The 20,010-nt window shown below is 37.9% G+C and overlaps 1 protein-coding gene across 1 annotated transcript in view; it reads left to right on the top strand.

Annotated features, from left to right (window-relative positions):
• Nucleotides 1-20,010, top strand: part of LOC101848885 (coiled-coil domain-containing protein 178) — a 22,451-nt gene extending 2,441 nt beyond the window's left edge. The window contains exons 5-21 of the mRNA XM_005098391.3: nucleotides 1,262-1,432; nucleotides 3,300-3,515; nucleotides 4,377-4,527; nucleotides 5,193-5,262; nucleotides 5,953-6,095; nucleotides 7,153-7,306; nucleotides 8,041-8,136; nucleotides 8,975-9,111; nucleotides 10,256-10,439; nucleotides 10,803-10,934; nucleotides 11,438-11,530; nucleotides 12,352-12,465; nucleotides 13,202-13,347; nucleotides 13,961-14,046; nucleotides 15,392-15,465; nucleotides 15,964-16,113; nucleotides 17,266-20,010. Of these exons, the coding sequence (XP_005098448.1) occupies nucleotides 1,262-1,432; nucleotides 3,300-3,515; nucleotides 4,377-4,527; nucleotides 5,193-5,262; nucleotides 5,953-6,095; nucleotides 7,153-7,306; nucleotides 8,041-8,136; nucleotides 8,975-9,111; nucleotides 10,256-10,439; nucleotides 10,803-10,934; nucleotides 11,438-11,530; nucleotides 12,352-12,465; nucleotides 13,202-13,347; nucleotides 13,961-14,046; nucleotides 15,392-15,465; nucleotides 15,964-16,113; nucleotides 17,266-17,628 (2,480 nt within the window). The 3' untranslated portion in view covers nucleotides 17,629-20,010. The remainder of the gene's footprint in view (nucleotides 1-1,261; nucleotides 1,433-3,299; nucleotides 3,516-4,376; nucleotides 4,528-5,192; nucleotides 5,263-5,952; nucleotides 6,096-7,152; nucleotides 7,307-8,040; nucleotides 8,137-8,974; nucleotides 9,112-10,255; nucleotides 10,440-10,802; nucleotides 10,935-11,437; nucleotides 11,531-12,351; nucleotides 12,466-13,201; nucleotides 13,348-13,960; nucleotides 14,047-15,391; nucleotides 15,466-15,963; nucleotides 16,114-17,265) is intronic.

The following is a 20,010-nucleotide window of genomic DNA, read 5'->3' as shown; positions in this document are numbered from 1 at the left end:
ATGCGCTCATTCAATGAAAACCTGGTAACAAAGACCTACGATTTTGTTGTAAACCTTGTTTTATTATGTGAAGCTTTTGTACATTTTGATTTGGTGCAACAAATCTCTTACTGTTTAAAAAAAAAAAATATATATAGCCTCATTTTTTGTGCACTCCACCACTAGAATTTGTGAATGGCAGGTTCTATGTCAGAAAACTGAAATTATCTACATATTTATTTTGTCCATGACGGCCACCCATTGTCGAGGAGGGAAGTGGTTTCCTTGGACAGGTGCATGTTGTGGGCAGTGTCATAATGATGTAGGAAAACACAAAGAGGGAAGTGGGAAGTGGCTACTTGTACAGGTGATTTTCTTGAGCAGATAGCAAACAGAGCAGGTTCAACTGTACTTAAAATGCCATTATTGAGACGTTTTCACTTTTGCTCAAGTGTGAAGGCTGACGTACTTTGGTAAGGACTGGGGGTTTTTTTGTTTGTATTTTGTTTGCTTTTTATGTTTTAAAAGGACTGAGACAATTGAAGAGCACAAGGGAAAAATGACGGTAGTCACAAACTAGAAATTGTGGGGGTGCCAATTTTAAAAGCTTATGGACTCATAACTTCACATTTGTTTGACTGGTGGTTTATTGTTAAGTGTTGTTGAATGGTAAATTTAATAAAAATAATCAACCAACAGTTGAACAGAAATACAGTTAATAGTCAAAAAGCATTCAAAATTGATAACCTCATGACGATTTTCAGTTTGTGACTACAGTCGTTTTTCCCCTGTTGTCATCAGTTGTGTTCCGACCATGACAATTTGCTTCTGTATGTCTCTGAACACACACACACACACTGTCTCACTCTCTCTCTCTCTCTCTCTCTCTCTCTCTCTCTCTCTCTCTCTCTCCGTTGGAATTTTTGTCCCCATATGCCATATACTGCTCTTACTCTCAAAAGAAATAGGAAACAAGTCTAGTATTTAAATTTTTTACTCTTAGAAGTTATCACATCTACTGGCTAGATGGTAAATTTTTGTTTTTTCTTATTTTCTTCATTTGTCATAAAGTTATGCTTGCCTGTACACTACTATATCCACAAATTACATCAAATCGTCTTTCTTTTCTTAAAATTCTGGTGGTATTATTTGCTTACTTGAAACCTATCTTTTTATGCTAAAAAGCGAATGTTTTCATATTTCAAACTAAACTTCCTGCGACAAAGCAGGGAATAGTTGTATGAGTTGTAAGTGTTAAAATTCTGCAAAATGTTTTTTTCAGGAGTCAAAAAGCAGTTACGGTTTCAAGACTTACCAGATGAGACTTACGTCAGTTCTCATGGCAGCCCCTCATACAAAGGGAGCACCGTGTCAAGGGCATCCTCATCTCGCTTGTCGGGCTCAACAGCTGAGCTTTCCGTCACTGGAAAAGGGACGCATCAAGTTGAAGAAGGTAATTAATGGGCTTAAAATTTACTGTATATATTATGATGTAGATGTTGCGCACAGTATTGGTTTAATATACCTATATATTTGTCATTTGGTTTCATTGCTTTTTTTGCCCTCCGCCCAATAATATTGCTTTCGTTTCATTAGAGAGCAAAAAAAAATGAGGACTAGTAGATTTTTTACTTCATTTTGAAAATACAATTTGTGTCATATGAAAAATCTAAAAATCTAATTTTAGTGCTCAGTCTTGGGCATAAGGAAGAGGAAAGGAATGTAAAGATGTCAGCTCAAGTTTTTTGTGACACACAACTGCAGGAAAAAAAAGGTGCATGAATCGTTTCAGAGATATTTTAATAGTTCATGAGCTTACAGACATTTGAAAAATTGCTTAAGAAGTGTAAGATAGATAAGGTAAATCTTTATTGTCTAGGTGCTGGCAAATTGATTTGGTGTTTCCCCACACCCACATGCACATGCACACACACACACACACTCACACACATACGCACACACACACACGCACACACACACACATACACACACATGCTCATGCACACACACACACACGCACACACACACATGCACACACACTCATTCACATACACACACACTCATTCACTCACACACACACACACACACACACATACACTCACACACACACAAACACACACACACTCACACACACACACATCAACACACACTCATTCACACACATACACACACACACACTCACATTCACACACACACACACACATGCTCATTCACACACACACTCATTCACATACACACACACTCATTCACTCACACACACACACACACACACACACACACATACACTCACACACACACAAACTCACACACACTCACACACACACACATCAACACACACTCATTCACACACTCATTCACACACATACACACACACACACACACACACTCACATTCACACACACACACACACATGCTCATTCACACACATACACACACACATACGCACACACACACACACACACACGCGCGCGCGCGCGCACATACACACTCATTCACACCATGAACAGGAACAAGAAGAATGATTTGACCCCTTGCCTTCACATCTCTCCAACTCTCATCAAACCCTGTTGACCACATCTATGTTCGTTATAGAAAAATGCAGTTAATCATTAAATTCTTAAGACAGTGCTATCTAATCGAGTAGCAAACACTTAAAGTCATCCATGAACACAAAGAAATCCCGGTCTAGGAGTCCCCTTTTGCTATTGCAAAGTTCTCTTTGTTCTCTCTCTCTCTTTATCTCTCTCTCTCTCTCTGTCTAGCTCTCTCTAGCTCTCTCTCTAGCTCTCTCTCTAGTTCTAGCTCTCTCTAACTCTCTCTCTCTCTCTCTCTCTCTCTCTCTCTCTCTCTCTCTCTCTCTCTCTCTCTCTCTCTCTCTCTCTCTATGTTTCTCCTTATGTCTGTCTCTCTCCCTCTCTGTTTCTCTCCCTCTTTCTGTTTCTTTCCCTCTGTCTGTCTGTCTGTCTGTCTGTCTGTCTGTCTGTCTCTCTCTCTCTCTCTCTCTCTCTCTCTCTCTCTCTCTCTCTCTCTCTCTCTCTCTCTCTCTCTCTCTCTCTCTCTCTCTCTCTCTCTCTCTCTCTCTCTCTCTCTCCTGCCCCCCCCCTCCCTTTCTCATCACCATCTGCTGAAAAAGCCATGTTGCTATATCATTCCCGAAAACATAATCATTTCTTTGTGAAGAACATTGTGTTGATTTCAATGACTTGTGCCATAGTCAAGGTAACCCTTCATTATTCTTTTCCTTCCATCCTACTACCTTGTTTCTATTTCACAAACACTCTTTTGTGATGATTGTCAATGTCTTTTTTCCCCTATAACAGTCGAGGAGGAAGTGATTGATGTCGAAGAAATCCCATACCTGGGTGCCCAAGATGTGATTGACGAAGTGATCACCCTGCTGGCCCGGCTTGAGTCAGACCGGCAAGACACTCAGGAGAACTACATGAAAGAAATAGAAAAGGCGGAAAAACTCCGACAGAAAATCGATGAGTGGCAATTAAAGAGGATGAGGGAACTGCCAAGTCTCGTGCAAAGAGGTAACAGTTTGTATGCGAAACCTGTCTGTTTGAACCTGTACACATGCAGTGATGAGAGTTTATCGATTTCCTAACCTGCTTTTCTAGTTTTTCCTTTTTTTTTGGCTCATTCACCTTATTTGAGAATTTACAGTTTGTTTATCAGTGGCATCGGTGGCCTACTGGTTAGGCTACCGGACTCGTAATCGTGAGGTTGCGGATTCGGGGGTTCAAGCCACGGGCCCGACGTTGTGTCCTTGGGAAAGACCTTTGCACGAATTTTCTTCACGTCACCCAGGTGGGAATGGGTTCCCGGCCGCAGACAGTGAATGATCTTATTAGTATGTCAGTGTTTTAGCACCTATAAATGGCTGCTTGCACTGTATGCTTCCCAGGAAGTTGAGGTTGTTTCAGAATGCTCTCAGGTCTGCAGTGTTAGATTCCTTTCTTAGCCCACATCAAACATATTTTGGTTTCTTTTTGTCCAAGTTGATATTGGAGTCTGTTCAGTGTTTTTGTATGTTTTACCTCATGAAGGTATGTTGTCACCAAGTTGTTGAAATGTTCTAAGCTCAGAATGTGAAATTTTTCAGAGGGGAGAAAAAAAATGTTTCATATCTCTAACAATTGTACCTGTTTTAAGTGTCTTTTCTTGCCTTTTTTTTTCAACATTTAGAATTTGAATTTTGACCAAACATTTCTTGAGCACATGCAAGCAATACCACAGATTAAGAAAGTGCAATTATTTCAAAAAGTTAAAATTTGGGGTTTAGTACATTTGAGCAGCTGGCCCATGATGTTCTTCTGTTTGAGATACTTATCCCAATTTTAATTCAAAATGTGGAATTTTACATTTTTTTGTGATAAACTTTTGTTTTTTAGAGCATGAGGCTTGCATTGTGGACCTGAATGAACTCCACTGGCATGTGAGCTTTGCAAAACGTAACGAGGCAAAGGCTCAGACGCGCTTCAGTACGGCTGAGAGACTGAACACTCAACTCAAAGAAGACATTGCCTTTGTGAAGCAGCATGTGTAAGTCTGTCCTTTTTTTGTTTGTGTGTTATATTGTTTCCCTTAAGTCATTTCCTTATCCTGTTGAGGGAGAGAAGGCTATTCTCGTTTTGTCGCAGAATGATTTTCAACTTTTAACTTTTATCTGCAATTACAGTCGTTATTGCAGCAATTGCCCAAGATGGCCACACATTCCACCCATTCTTGAGATAAAAAGGGGTTGTCTTAGACAAGTGAATGTCTAAGTCAGTGTCATTACAATCTAGAAAAAATGCAGGAGGGGGGGGGAGGTGGGGAGAGAGGGAAATGGTCATTTGTATGGGTGATTGTCTTGGCCAGGTGGCTGTTAAAGCAAGTTCATCTGCACTTCAGATATACTACCACAACAATACATTCTACTCAATGAAAATTGAATCAGATGCATTATTTCTCTCCCAGCATATCATTTTATACTTCTACATGTACACATGAGACTGCAGTAAGTCTGCTCTAAGTAAGAAATTAACTTTATTCCTAAAATCTTTTGTCCTACTAAATGCATTATGTGTATTTTTACAACTAAGCTGATGCTTCTGTTTAAGAAGCCCACTATATGTGGCTGTTTGTTGATGTTAAATACACCATATTATCATATACTTCCCTACTCTTGCTAACTTTATGAAAATTGTGATTTCTGTTTTCTATAGTCCGCTGGTTCAAGAGAAGCTTATTCTAGAGATGGAAGCTATGGAGAAAATCAGGAAAGCTCAGGGAGAGGTAAGCTTGTTTCTCTGTGTTGTCTCTGTGAGCTTCACATGCTCATCGACTGCTTAGTGTTGGATTCCGCTGTACACCATTTTGAAAAGTGACGTCTGACAGAGTTTTACTCTGAGCAGTCTCCCTGATTTTAACCCGTTCTCCTCTGGTGGAATTTGTTAAGTGGTTTGCTTTGAAAGGCATGTAAGAAAAAGTACTTTACTGTTTGAAGTATTCTTTGCAAATTCAGAGATTGCTTAATGGTAAAGGAATCAATCAATGCCAAGAATAATGTGTTTGTCCTTCAAATTTATCAATATTACAGTTAGTGCTACATTTCCTTGTCACCACCACCATCATCGTCATCTTCTTTTAAAAAGGAGAATAGGTAAGGAGTGTTTCAATTATTTTTCAGTTTGAAAATTCCACCCCCCCCCCCCCCCCCCAAAATAATCATCACCACAAATTGCCCTGATAAATAAAGACATAAAACACTCTTGGTACAAGAAAAAGATCTTGTCAATATTATAGTGTTTTTGCCCCTTTGAAATGGCAGCTTGCACTTCATGCTCCCTAGGAAGTTGAGATTGTTTCATAGTGCTAACAGGTTTGCTTAGGAAATAATATAGATTGTAAACTGCATAGAGCTTGCTGATGAGTGAGGATTTGTGCTGTACTTAATGTTGTTTTTCATCATCAAATATTTCCTAGACTGACCAAGAGCTGGTGATGACCAAGCAGCGACAGGCCAAGACAGAGATGAAGTCGACGGAGGCCCTCACAAAAGCGGAGACAGAGAGAGGTCACATAAAGAAGGAGCTTGATTCTGTCAGGGATGACCTCACTAACATCAGGTGAACTCAAACATGCGTGCCGGAATTTGTGGAGTGAACAGAAACATACGTGCCAGCATTTGTGGTGTAGTGGTCAGGCACTTTAATTGTTGTTGCATGTTGGAGACCTGAGTTCTATTTCCGAGTAGAGAGAAAATTTTAATCGAGTATCTTGGTCTTTCTGCTAGGATGTTGTATCCCTCTCAGCCTGGGTCAGATTCCCACCTTTTAAAGATCTGAATTGTTTTTTAAGAATAGATTTGTATAAACTTACTTCTTTAAAAGAAAGAAAAAAGATTAAATTTTTTCTTTCACTGATCCTGCATAGTAATAACAGTTCATCCGTCAACGTTTGATGATGACCATTGCATCTGCAGAGGAGAATATTTCCAAAGCGAAATAGAAAAAATAAACAGATGTTTGACTTGCGCGAGTCAAACAATGACATACTTATATGTACATAAATACATAAAAATGAATACTCATACAACAATTATATCAGTGTTTCATAATGCACAATGGCCACTGTGCTGAGCCGTCCTTCATGACACCTGTCTTTTTTATTTTTTGTCCGAGTTTGAAGCATTGCTTGTGTATGGCTCTTCAGAAGAAAAATAAAATACCTCTGTGATTATTTGACTGAGCTAGTTATATGCATGACATTGAGAGGAAAAATTCAGGGAAACACCCCAGAAAACCTTTTAGTTTGTATTATACTTAATGCTTTGGAGACCAGCAATCCTCAGACTGGCAGGCGGGTCAGGATTTTGCTGACAGCTAAGTACGTTTTCTGAGTAGTTCTTTCTTACATTTGCCAAGCATATTCTCAAAGAATGTGTTTACTTGTTTCTTCTTCTTCTTGTTGATCCAGTCATCTTTGAGAGCGTGCCCTTCGGCCCAGTAACATGTTAAAAAAGTTAAGGTCTTTAACATTTTGTTATTTGCTGCAGTATAGGGAAGGCCTTTCATAAGGTATGCTGGACCTATTTGTGTTGCAAGTGCCATAACACTTTTACTAAATTTTAATTAGAGAAATTTTAATCTTTACGTTTGTATATCTTTATGTTGTTTTCATCAGCGAAGAGCTGACAGAGGCCAAGATGACATACAACGCCTTCGTACACCAGGTCAATGACATCCACTCTCAGCTCACAGACAATGACCAGGAGTTGAAGGTCCTGCGGGTCAAAAACGAAAACGCCAGAACAGCTGAAGAAATGCAAGCCACAAAGGTAAATGTGTTGTTCTTTCTTCCTTATAATGATATTGATTTCTAGTTTGATTAAGTCTTAGTTTATGGTCGGCCAGCTGTTTAATTGTACTCAGCCCAAAATTTTGAAAATTTAAAAAATTGCAGTTTCTTAATCTGTGGTTTAGTTGCATGTGCTTAAGAAATATTTTGTTGACATTCAAATTTTTAATTTGAAAAAAAAAAACCAACAGGAAAAAGTACATAATGTAGGTACATTTGTTGAAAGAATGAAACAATTTTTTTCTCTCTCCTGTAAATTTTTTTAACATCTTGCAGATGTTATATATTCTATAGTTAAATTTTGTTTTTCTATTGTACAACAAGAAATCATTTTTTATGACATATCCCCTTCATTGCTGAGTCATTCCCTACATCTGTGCTGACAAGATAAAATGTTTATTTAAGTGGGATTTCAACACAAATATTTATTGAAGAATAAGCAACTTCTCAAGCTGTCACTATACCAACTAAAACTTCCTCTGTAAACCAGATGAAAGATGAAGTAAGTGTACGTAGACCAGTTTTGGAGAATCATGCCCCCAAAAAAGGAGGCAGGATAAGGGCAATAGATGTTTGATAAGAAAGAAGAAGCAATTAACACCATGAGAGCGCCGACCAACCACATAGTGGAAGAGGTTTGATCGTCTATATTTAGTGAATTTTTAGAATTTTGATGTGTGACTTAAAGATGTTTTTTCTTTTTTCTTTTCAAAGGTACGGGATCTACAAGCCAAGATCACTGAGGCTGAGTTTGAGCATCGTCGCCTGGAGAATGAAAATGAGCAACTAGAGCAAGAGCTGAAAATGAATGTAAGTGAACAACCCCTTTACTTAAATAGAAGAAAAAAAAATATCAGTCAAGTGCAGACATACTTCATTGATCTTTCAATGGCAGAAATTGAGGGGGGGGGGGTAAAAATAAAATTAAAAATAATTCCAAAGGTGTGTATGGGGGGGGGGGGGGGGGAGGGTTATAAAGTATATTCTTTTGACCCTTGGAATGTTGTATCCAGCTCATTTCAGGATGGCCCTGACAAGCAGGGTCGTAGCAGTCTGCCTCCTAAACGATCTAAATCATATGAATGAAGGTGTGAAATATCACAATTACATTACTTCAGTCTGTTTGTGCTGCCATTGTTAACTCATTGTTGTGTCTTGGAGTGTGGAGTACTGTAAGACTGCCACCCTTTGTCGAGGAGAAAAGTGGTTGTCTTAGACAGGTGGATATCTTGGACAGAGTTATTATAATACAGAAAAAAAACTCAAGGGGGAAGCGGTAGATGATATTTTGTATAGGTGATTGTCTGGGACATTTGGCGGTTAGAGCCGGTTCATCCATACATGATATAAGTTTATAAGTTGTTCTGTAGTGTGGTCACATCTTAGACTTAGGTCAGAGTACTGAAAAAGTTTTCTTCTGAGATTCGTTAACTACTTACACTGCTCCTCTACTGAAAGCCTAAGAAGAGCTTTGTAGTAATATTTGATGGGGCTTTATTTCAGTCAAAGACATATTGACAAAATTGTATTGTTTTCTTAAAGGTTTTATTTCATTTTTTTTTTCCTACTTGCTGTAGTTATGTGTTGTTTTTCTGTTTTGATTGCATTTTGCCTCAAAGTTTTAAAAAATAACTTTGATGATCGACAGAAAAACCGGAACTTTCACAAGCTGCAGGATCTGGAGAGGCAGCTGAAAGCCTTGGAAGCGAAGTATAGAATTGTCTCCCGTAAAAACCAGGAACTGAGCATGGAGATTGAAGATTGTGAGGAGAAGATTAAAAAATGGTGAGAAGAATTGTCTAAAGCATTTATTGGAAAGACTGTGATATGTCATCACTTGAATTAAGGAGGAATCCTCATTGGAATTATCGAACTAGATCTCATAAAATATTTTGGTTAGTTCTCAGAATATGAAAAGTTTTATTTCAATGTGAGAATCAGTATGTTTGGTGTTTCAAGTTCAATCAATGTGAGTATATTTAAAGAAACAGCTGGCGCTCATTTGACCTTATGCTGTTGCGAGTGCCGTAAAACCTCTACTACTAAAACTAACTAAAAAAGAAACAGTTCGTCTGTCAGCAGGGATGTTTTTAAGTTAGGAAGTGAATTTATTTTTTATAAATTATGTCATTGTTATTAGTGTGGTTGAAATTTTGTTTTTGGACTACTTTATGTAAATGAAAAACACAAAAATTTGAGTCATTTTTCTTTCAAATTTATTTTGTACGCTGTCTTACAAAAACTAGTATACTTTAGAAATTACTTCAGATATGAAAATTAGGTAAAAATAATTTCAGCTCATGTTCACAAATGTCATCTTTTTCAAAATAATAATTTTAGAAGGTTGTTGAATGACCCTAAGAATTATCTCTCAGTAGTAAGTAACGTTTTTATGGATCAATGTAAAAGAAACAAAGTCCATGTGGAACTGTGTCATTTATTTGTAAAATTATTTCCATCCTTTTGGACAATTAACATCCCTTGTTCCCTCAAATAAAAATATCAGTCACAAATAAAAGACATAGGCTTCTGATCTGTTACCAAAAAAGATACAGAAGGTCATTCTTACCATCATCCATCAAACTTCTTCCATTTTAACCATCATGTTATAGGTGTTCATATGACCTGATAGCATGCATCAGAATACCACTGAGTTACAATCAGAATACTGAGCATGTATCTAGCTTTACATTATTATTGTTTATATTACTGTTCATTTATACTATGCATGTGACTGTAAGCCTGTTTTTGAGTGCAAGCATACTGCATGTGTGAGCAAGCTTGTGTGTGAGTGTGTGTGTGTGTGTGTGTGTGTGTGTGTGTGTGTACATGGTGAAACACCGAACCAATGTGCCAGGATCTGGACGATAAAGATGTATCTTATCTTATCTTATCACCTATGATCAAAGTAAAGAGAATTCGATTTCAGTGATCGGCAGAAGACTGCAGATGAGAAAAACATCAATCGAATAAATCGTGAGATTGAACGTACGGCGTCCATGCTTCATCACACGATGGAAGAACATCATCGTATTTCCACCGTCAACCACCACATCCGCGACCAGCTTTCGTCTGAACAGGATAAGGCTTTCAGAACTGAAGAGACCCTGAAGGTCAGTTTGGTTTCAAGTCTTTGCCCTCACCTTCCTATCCCTTTAGCTCTATGTTTTACATTTATCTTTTTTTCATTCAAAGGATTGATGCTGTAACTTCCAAAGTGAAGTCAGTACATAAATCAAGTCCTGATTTTTTTTAAAGAATGTGTCCAAAAAATTTTGAATAAGAACATCGTGAAAATATTTTTTTCGCTTCATGTCTTTACTTATCCTTCCTGTGACCAGAGCTTTATCTTTTTAATTTTTGTAAATTCAAGTGATTAATTTTGTAACTTCCAAATAGAGAATAATTATGTTTGTTTGGTATTTCTTTAAATAAAAATGCCACTTACGTTTTTTTTCTCCTAATATCTTGTTCAGACAACAACGGAAACATTGAGGAGACAAGTGAAGGATGAGATTCACACAAGGACTGTCCTCCAAGCTCGCATCAATTCTGACACTGCCGAGATTGAGAAAGTCAAGACAGAATCAGCCAAAAAGAAAGGGAAGGTATGCCGCCTCATCTACATTTATACCAATAGTGTGATAATTAGAATTTGCATTTGTTTTTGGTAAGCATCTGTCACAACTGCTTAATATTATTTACGGTAGTAAAGTTTTCACAATGAATAATGCAAATTAAGAAGTTAAAACTTCTTGCCTATGAAACACTTATCTTCTGTATCTCTCCTCCTTTTTTTGTACGTTACTCTGTAGTTGTAACACCTCTAATCTTCAGCGCTGGTAAGACCCATTTGTGTTGCCAGTCCTGTAAAACTTTTACAAAAACTAAAAAACAATATGTATCAAAATGAATAACTCATAGAGTAAGAGAGTTTTGTAACATTCTGGTTGGAAGGAATGCTTGTTACCAGCTTTCTACAAGTTTCTCTACAGAGAAGTTTAGACAACATGTGTGAAAAAATGAGAGTACTTTGTGGAGTAAAATAGTTTTGTAACATTTTGGTTTTGTTTTGCATCTCCTCTCTGCTGTACAAAATCCTTGACCTAAGGCAAAAAGTGTGGCCGATGATGTGGAACAAGCTGTTTCTGGGGTGCTGCAGAAAGTGGAACAACTCCGGGTGGCCAAACAGGAAAAGGAGCAGGTGAGATATTCCTCGCTCAAATCCGCTGTGATAGAAGAGACAGAAGAGAGTAGAACAGTTGTTAATGATCGTTATCTTGCTTTTTTAGGCTTCAGTTTGGTAGATTCGAACCTACTTTTTTCCCCCCCACACCCTTTAGCTGTTGAAAAGGTTGTACATATTGAGTCACTTTTTACAATTATAGAAATGGAGTGTACATGAGCTGATACATACAGTCACACCTGTCCAAGACAACCATACATAATCAAGAAGAAAAGTAATTGTCTAAGATGCATGGGTTTTTTTTAAGGCAGGTTAGAAGACAGTTAAGAGAAAAAAAAAACACATTCACATTGCTGTTCCCAACCAGAGGTGGTTGCAGGCTTAGGCCAATTGAAATGTTTTTGTTTTTTGGAGGGAGGGGAGCAGGGAGGTTTAGGATTTTCACTTTGGTTTTGTTTGTTTTAGTAGAGGTTTTATGACGCTCGCAACTTGCTCTGTTTTCGGGGGGGGGGGGGGGGGTTGGTTTTGTTTTGGTTTACATTTCCTCACTGATGCCGTCATCGGCAGCTGGAATATTCTGAATATATGAAACGTTTTTGTTTGTGTGGTCATCTTGGACAGGTTTTGGGGGCTGTTGGTTGATAAAATATGAAAGTTGAACTTGTGGTCAAATTGGTCAGTATCATGAAATGGAACAAATGCAACGGGCTTGTGGGAAGTGGTTGTTTGTACAGGCAGTCATCTGGTGAAGGTGGTCACAAGAGTAAGTTTGTCTGTTTATGTATATAGAGACAGATATACATATATTTTATACACTTACAATATTGCTGTGTCTCCAGCGTATGAACGACCTCAAAAGCAAGCTGGAGGAGACTCAGAACCAGCACCAGGAGAGCAGCGACAGATTCCACCAGACCTTGGGGAGGATTGAACCTCGCCATCAGATGCTCACGGTAGAAAAAACTTTAGATGATATGTAGTGTGGTGCAATTTCTGGTTTTTGATTTCTCAGTTAATTTGGGTGATAATTCTGCATCATACAGCGCTTAAACTTAAAGCCTCTAGGAACTAGGTGCTATTTAACTGTGTGAATTCCAATTATCATCATCTTCTTCATCATTATTATTATTATTTTTATTTTTATTATTATTATCATTATTATTAATATCTGACTCCAGGCTGTGGGTGGTTGGCAGATTCTACAGTGTGATTTGCGCTTTCTTTCCTATTACACAACTTTTGTTTCTATTTCTCCTACTTCTTTTCTTTGAATGTTACTCTCTAGCACTCACTTACATGACTTATTTGTGGGTGATCAGCGTGTGCTCTGGTATAGTTTGCTCTGTCGTTTGTGTAAAAAAACTGTCATCCTTATTTTTCCTCCTTCTTTTCTTTGTTTGTTACTCTCTAGAAGCACCTCTAATCATAGGCACTCACTTATTCGACTTATTTGTGTTGCAAGTGCCATAAAACTCTTACCAAAGCTAAACCTGTCCCCGTCGTTTTATGCAAGAAAGATTCTGAAATTATGCAAAATGAGCCCAAAAGTGTGAAATTATGCAATTCTGTTAATTTCAACAAAGAAAGATAAAGGAAAATAATCAGATGCAAAAAATAATCAAATTTTGTTAAATTATGCGGGGTGTATAAAACCACGGGGGCAGAGCTAACCAAAAACTGCCTGTCCAGGCTGAGGTGTCTGACCTGACCAAGAAGCTGGACCACATGGAGTGGCGGACTCAGCTGATGAAGAACAAGATGGAGGAGATGGACGCCGCTCAGGGCATGATGGAGCGGTCCGTGAGGACGTCGGAACAAGCCATCACCACTCTCACGTATGTGCTGGTTGTTGTAGATGTTTTCGAGTGGGTGGTTGACGGGTGCTCTGGTGTGGTTTGCTGCTTCTTCTTTGCTATCAAACATCTATCGTTTTTATCTCCCCTCCTTCTTTTTTATATTTGTTACTCTCTTGTAACACCTCGTCTAATCTTCAGCACTTATATATGACCTTATTGTGTTGCAAGTGCCGTAAAACTCTAACTAAAAAAAGATGTTTTTGATATGATTATTAACTCATTCAGAACGTATTCTCTTTTGCTGCAGTTGAAACTGATTGGATGTCATTGATTTTTTACCCAATTAATCATTTTGAGGGTATGGAAATAAAACTGCTTTACAGATGATGTAATTAACGTAGTAGTGGCAGTTGTATATAACTTTGGACAAGTAATTGTCAGTAAAATGTTCACTCATGTTACAAAAGAAATATAATGGGAAAAATTAAACAAACTTCATGAAATGAAACATCAGACCAGATACCTGGGAAGATGAAGGCCTGAATTGTGGCAAGGAGTGGGGGGCACCAGGGGACAAATACGGCCATCCATTGTGGCAGGTGACTATTGAGAGCTTGTCGCTTGCATCTTTACCATTCTTTCTATCCAACAGTGCGGAACTTGATGAACTGAACCTGCAAATTGAGGCAGGGAAAAAGATTGAGGAAGACCTGAGAAAACAGTACAACGAGACGTTGGGTACGTGGCACAACTTGATTAGTTTTCTTTTTTCTTCTGTCCTTAATTTTCTTCTTTTTTTTTGTCGCGTGTCACAATTTGGTGCTGGATATTAGCAAGTTATGTAGAAAATGTGTTAACATGATAGTAAATGTTTCGCTTCAAGTAAAAAAAGCGAAAATAAAAACTGGAAGATTGTTTGGAAATAGATGGTGATGATGATGACTGCTCTGGAATATTACTTCCTAGGTTTCAGGATGGCACAAACAGACTTGTATGAATTTTTCCAAGAATAGTTAGACACTTATTTCACTTCTGACCTCCTGTGTGACCTTTGCATTCTATGTACTGTTATGTTTTGTGGGTTTTTTCATGGCTTTTTTTAGGAATAACCATTTACTTTGCACTGTATCTATTGGGTTTTGGAATGTATTTATGAGTATGTTATACTCAGTGTTATTATTTATTCTATTTGAGTACTAAAGCAGGACTTATGAATGGGCAGATTTTTATCTCTGATATTAAATGGGTAGATGTTTAGATCCAAACAGGAATATGTGTCACGTGGTGGAATCAGGCTCTCGTCAATTTTGTGGCATTTAATGTTATTAACATCATCTTAAAGCTTGTCTATTTTTCTTGCATTTGGCAAAAAAATACTCAACTATCTTGAATAGAAGTTGAGATATTTGCGATTGAAGAAAAAAGGGTCACCTTGTTTCACAGGTAAAATTATCGAGAAAACAGCGGCCAAAGTTTGGTAACTTCCATGATGGCTTGAGAGTCCTTGAGAAATGAAAATTTTAATTTTTGGCTCCTTTATTCAGTGTTTTTCAGTAAAATCCACTCAAAAATGTGTTTTTAATTGGACATTAACGGTGTTGAGCAAAAAAACAAAAATTAGAAAATAATTACAGAACCGGTGGAAAAATGCTGTTTTCTTCAATTTCATTTTTTTGACGAGCGCCTGATTCCACCACGATGCCTCACCTATATTTTTTCATGAACATAAAAGGTACTGAGCCCCCAAAAATATTCTATGAAAATTGCCTGAGGGGCATAAAAAAATGTTGACTTGTTCGATTTCATCATTTTGGAGAATGCCTGATTTCATCAAGATGCCACACAAATGCATTTTAAAGTCTTTCCCAAATGGATATTGAACACATGTCTCCTGTATCCAATACAAAGAACTTCACCACAACTACACCACTCCTGTTGAGTGTAAAGTGTGGCTCACAAAAAGAGCTTGGAAGTAATGCCCCTCACTAGCTGTCTACAAGTTTCTGTCTTGACTTGGCATGTATAATTTTTTTCCTGATTGTTATGTCTGAATTGTACTGATTCTTTTTTCTTCCAACTTCAGAACGTCTGAGAGGAAATGAAAACAAACATGGCAACTTGCTGAAAGATCGACAGGACGTGTTGAAAAAGCATGAGGTTTGAATTTTCTTTGTTGTATTTTGTGGTGTCGCTTGTTGGAAAATGCTTGAGTACAAGAAAACCAAGCAAGTAAAGCCCCTAAACCTGTTCACTTTCATGAAGTAGAATATAGATAGGAAGTAGAGCTCATTTGTGACGAGGTTGTGATGTTTTCCAGTATTAAAAAATGGGATAAATGAACCAGAACAGAGACCAAATTAATGCAGAATGAAACCTTTGTCAACCATCGATATTAGGAGGGTTGAGGTAAATTTTCCACTTCCTAAAGCACACCAAAATCTGCAGAACCACTGGATTTTCTTCGATTTTGCCATTTGTTCAGTTTTAAGAGTTTGCTCAAATGATGGAGGAAAAAAATGTTGATTTTCTCTCTTGGTTTTCCACTGTTTTTGGATTAACCATGTTTGTTTTATGTTGAGTCCTCACTATCCCTTTCTCTACTTCCTTTTTAGAATTACGCAAATGATGATCCGCATAATTTTGTTCTCTCCTTAGGTGGACAAAGCTCGTTTCATCGAGAAGAACAAAGAACTGGCATCTCGCTACCGGCAGCTGCAGAACGATTACGTCATCTGTAAGGAGCAGATGCTTCGCAGCTACGACGAGAGGGTGAAGATAGAAGCCACCATCACAGATGTCAAACAGGTACAAAGGAGGAAAGACAAATTGTCGACTAACTGTTCAGATGTTCTATGCCCCAAATTTTATAATATTTATAATTGCAGTTTCTTAATCTGTGGTATCAGTTGCATAAACTCAAGAAATACTTTGTGAAAATCTTAATTCTTAATGCTGAAAAAGCAAGAAGAGATCCATAAAGCAATTACTATTGGTAAAAAGAATGAAACTGGGTTTTTTCTCTTTCCTGAAAAATGTTGCTTTCTGGGCTGAGAATATTGGAACACCTTGCTGACAAAATGCACCTGCATAATATCATATATTTTCCCTGTAGAATTGTAATTATACATGCAAATGTTATGGGTACCAGCACTTATGAAGTCAAGATTTCTGAGATCTGCGCTAATTGTATGATATCTTTCTTTGAGACTTTTAAATCTTGAAATATTCTCACTTGTAAGTGTAGCAGCATGGTTTGTTGTCAGTATTTCCAAGATGAAAAAGGCATATTTCAAGCTACAAGCCTGTATTGCCCACCAGCTTGTAAAAAAAAAACCCAACAGTTTAAATATATGAGGATACGGTAAATAACTTGTTGTATAGGCAAGCAGACATTCATGATGAATGAGATAGGCTAAACTTACTTGATTACTTGATCCTGGGAACAGCATCATAGCACTCCGAGCATTGCCATATGTGCTCCGCTCCCTGCTCCAATATCCACCCTCAGAGTCCATCTGCTGATCATTCAGATGTTCGTTTGGTTAATAGCGCGTCTTTCCATCCCCTCTACCATGCTGGTTCTGTCACTTCCTCTGAAGACACCCAGTTCTTCAAGTCATAAGATTGGCACATAGTCATGCTCAATCTCCTCATCTTCAAATGTGGTGGCAAGGGCCTTCACGACATCTTTTTTGTCCATTTTAATGTCAGTATTGACAGGCGCATTGCTCGCCAGTTTGTCTGTATGTTCATTTCCCACCACACTCATATGGCATGGAGCATAGATCCATGGCTAAACAAGAAAAGCAATAATGCAGTTTCTTCTCAGTAGATGTGCAGACTTCTGAGAGTTAAAAAGGTGGCAGCAGTGGGCGCTGGTTAGCTATAAAGAGTTTGACAAGTACTGCTATGTAGGCTACCCTACTAACCACTAAGTTTATCCCCTCTATTCTACAGCTGAAATCGCTGCAGTCCAAATTGCACGGAGCGCTGGCAGAGTACTTCAAGCTCAGTGGGCTTTACAACGAAGCTGAGCTGTCAAAGTTAGAGCAAGAATCCTCAGTCAACGGAGTTCGAGTCTCAGAACTGCAGCTGAACATGGAACACGCTCTGGATGACATCTCCGAGTTCATCAGCTCTCAGATGGATGGTAAAGTTGCCCGCCAGATGGCATGGGATGCTGTGAAAAGGAAGTCAGTCGTTGACGCGGGTGATTTGGGTTTGGGTGATGGTCTGCCGGCGACCGCTGCTACAACCCTTACCAAGTCAACGTCGCATCTGGGGTCTAGGCAGGTTTCCCAGGTCACCGTTGTGCAGTGAAGGGAGCCAATTTGGCATTTAAAGATTTATACTGTTTTTGTTCTTTTTACCCTGGACAACTTCTTCTTCGTTCTTCTTCTCGATCGCATCCCTCTTGAAGTCCAGTGTATCTATCCTATACTGGACTGTCTTGCTCAGTTCCCCTGTTGGCCCATATAGCTTCTCCTGTAGTGTGAATCGGGTTGGCCACATTCCTCTCTCAGGGTTCTGTGTGTCCTGCACAGCTGGAGGACGTGTTCCACAGTTTGGTCTGCCTCTCCATACTGGCAGTTTGATGATTGTACTAGTTTAAAAATCTGCACTTGTGCTGTCCAAGTCTTGTGTGTTGTGTTCTTAAGCAACATTTTTTGTTGAGAGTTTGTTTGAGTAAAGAGAAGCATTTCAGATCGGCACAGTAACTAATGGTCTTTTAGTGCAGATAAAGATCAAGATTGAAATAACAGTGTTGTTCTAAAAATCACTAGCAGCCAATTCTGCCTTTTAGTTGTTCTTTTTCTTTCTGCTGGAAAAGTGAGAGACAAGGAATAGATACTAAGACATATAATAACTTAATAAGGGGGACGGGGGAGGAGGGGTTTTGTTTTACTATGAGTTTTACGGCACCTGCAGCACAAATGGGTCAAATAAGTGTTGAAGGTTAGAGGTGTTACTAGAGAGTAACACAAAAAATAAGATGGAGAGACATAAGGATGATAGATGTTTCTGTGCTGTATTTTGTCAGTCCCGTCGATAGGATGCAGTTCAGAGACAGAGTGAAACCTGAACTTAGTGAAAATATTCATGAACCATGGAGTGCTGTTTGAATTTAAATAAAAGACTAAGAGAAGCATGTTGGTATAACAATGGTCATTAAGTATAGATCTAAGGAATGAATAAGAAGACATGTGAACAGAAACTATGAAGCAAAAACCAAATAAAAGTGGGACCTACCCGACTACTTGTAGCACCCTCCAACCATCCACAAGAGCACTGTGGTCAAGGCATTGAAAGTTTTTTTGCCTCACTTGAGTCTAATTAGTTAAATGTACACTTGATTTTAAAGATAACATTTATTTGCCTTACATTTAAGTGTCCATATAAAAGACATTCACATGAGAATTTGTGTAGCCTTATGAATGAAATATAATATATGTATATGTATAACTCTGTCTCAACAAGAATAACTTTGGTTTATAAAGCTCTGTCTCTTCTCAGAAATTTATTCATCTGTAAATCATTATTTGTGTAAAGAGAAAAAGTATTTTATTTTTTTGCTATTGATTCTAGACTTTTATGTTTACAATTTTTGTGTAATACTCCCTTTCACTCTGTGCCATGCTTGGGGTTTGCTGTGTATATATAAAATTTACCTTGTAGACTTACATTATTCTAAAAAGAAATCAATACTTTAGTTAAGTTTTCATGTTCTTTTTACTTCTACAACAAGAAAAATAATTTAACAGACACGTTCTGTGATGTGTAATATTGAGCAGTGAGTGCAAGTTAGTTAAATGTTTAGACCCAAGAAAAGTTGGGTTATTACTGGTCTGGCTCATCTAGGATCCAATGTTCCACAGCTCTTGTTCATAATTTGTGATGATAGTGATAGAAGATGAAGTAGCTGTTTTTATTTTAGAATTCATATTAGTTTATATATAGTAATAATTCGTCCATCTGTATCTGATGATGACCAATGCATCTACACAGGAGAATATTTCTGAAGAGAAACATAGAAGTAATAATACGGGGATGACTTGTGACTTCTGCTAGGACAAATGAGACCAATTCTGGCAGATACATTTTTCAACATTTAAAAGTAAGCTTCGTTTCAACACATGGATGTGCACAACGTGCAGGCATCTCTTGTTTTCAGATTATTATTTTTTTTTGCAATAGTGTTTTTTTCATGAGCTGCCCTCAACCCAACCAGTTTATTCAGAAAGTGCTCACTCAGCACAGCAGGTGTGTTATTGACATAAGTTTTTGCTAGGCACAAACTGAGTTGAAGAGTTGGCTTTTTAATGTAGGCCTACATATTGTTAGAAGTTTAAATGTATTATGAGAACATTGGGCTGACTGAGAGGAAAAAATGTAGTTGAGAATTTTTTTTAAAGATAGACCTGTCACTGATTCGAATTTTTGTCTAAGGGGCATTCCTGGTTGTAAAATCTACAGGTTGTGGCTGGGTCAAAACCTGAGAACCCCGTAGTATCCACCAATGTGCTTTATTTTGTTGTTCAATGTCCATGTTGTGCTTTGTCACACTTTGTGATTGATGACTGTAATATTTGTTTCAAGGATATAATATTTAATACCATCTCTATGGTTACTTGTGAATGTTACATGTATACAGGTATGTACGGTACTTCTGAAGATTTCATTAAAAGTATTAGTATTAGATAA

The sequence above is a fragment of the Aplysia californica genome, unplaced genomic scaffold, assembly GCF_000002075.1.
Source record: "Aplysia californica isolate F4 #8 unplaced genomic scaffold, AplCal3.0 scaffold00181, whole genome shotgun sequence".
NCBI classification, from domain to species: Eukaryota; Metazoa; Mollusca; class Gastropoda; order Aplysiida; family Aplysiidae; genus Aplysia; species Aplysia californica.
Note: the sequence above shows the minus strand (reverse complement) of the source record. Positions and strands in the feature narration are given on the sequence as shown.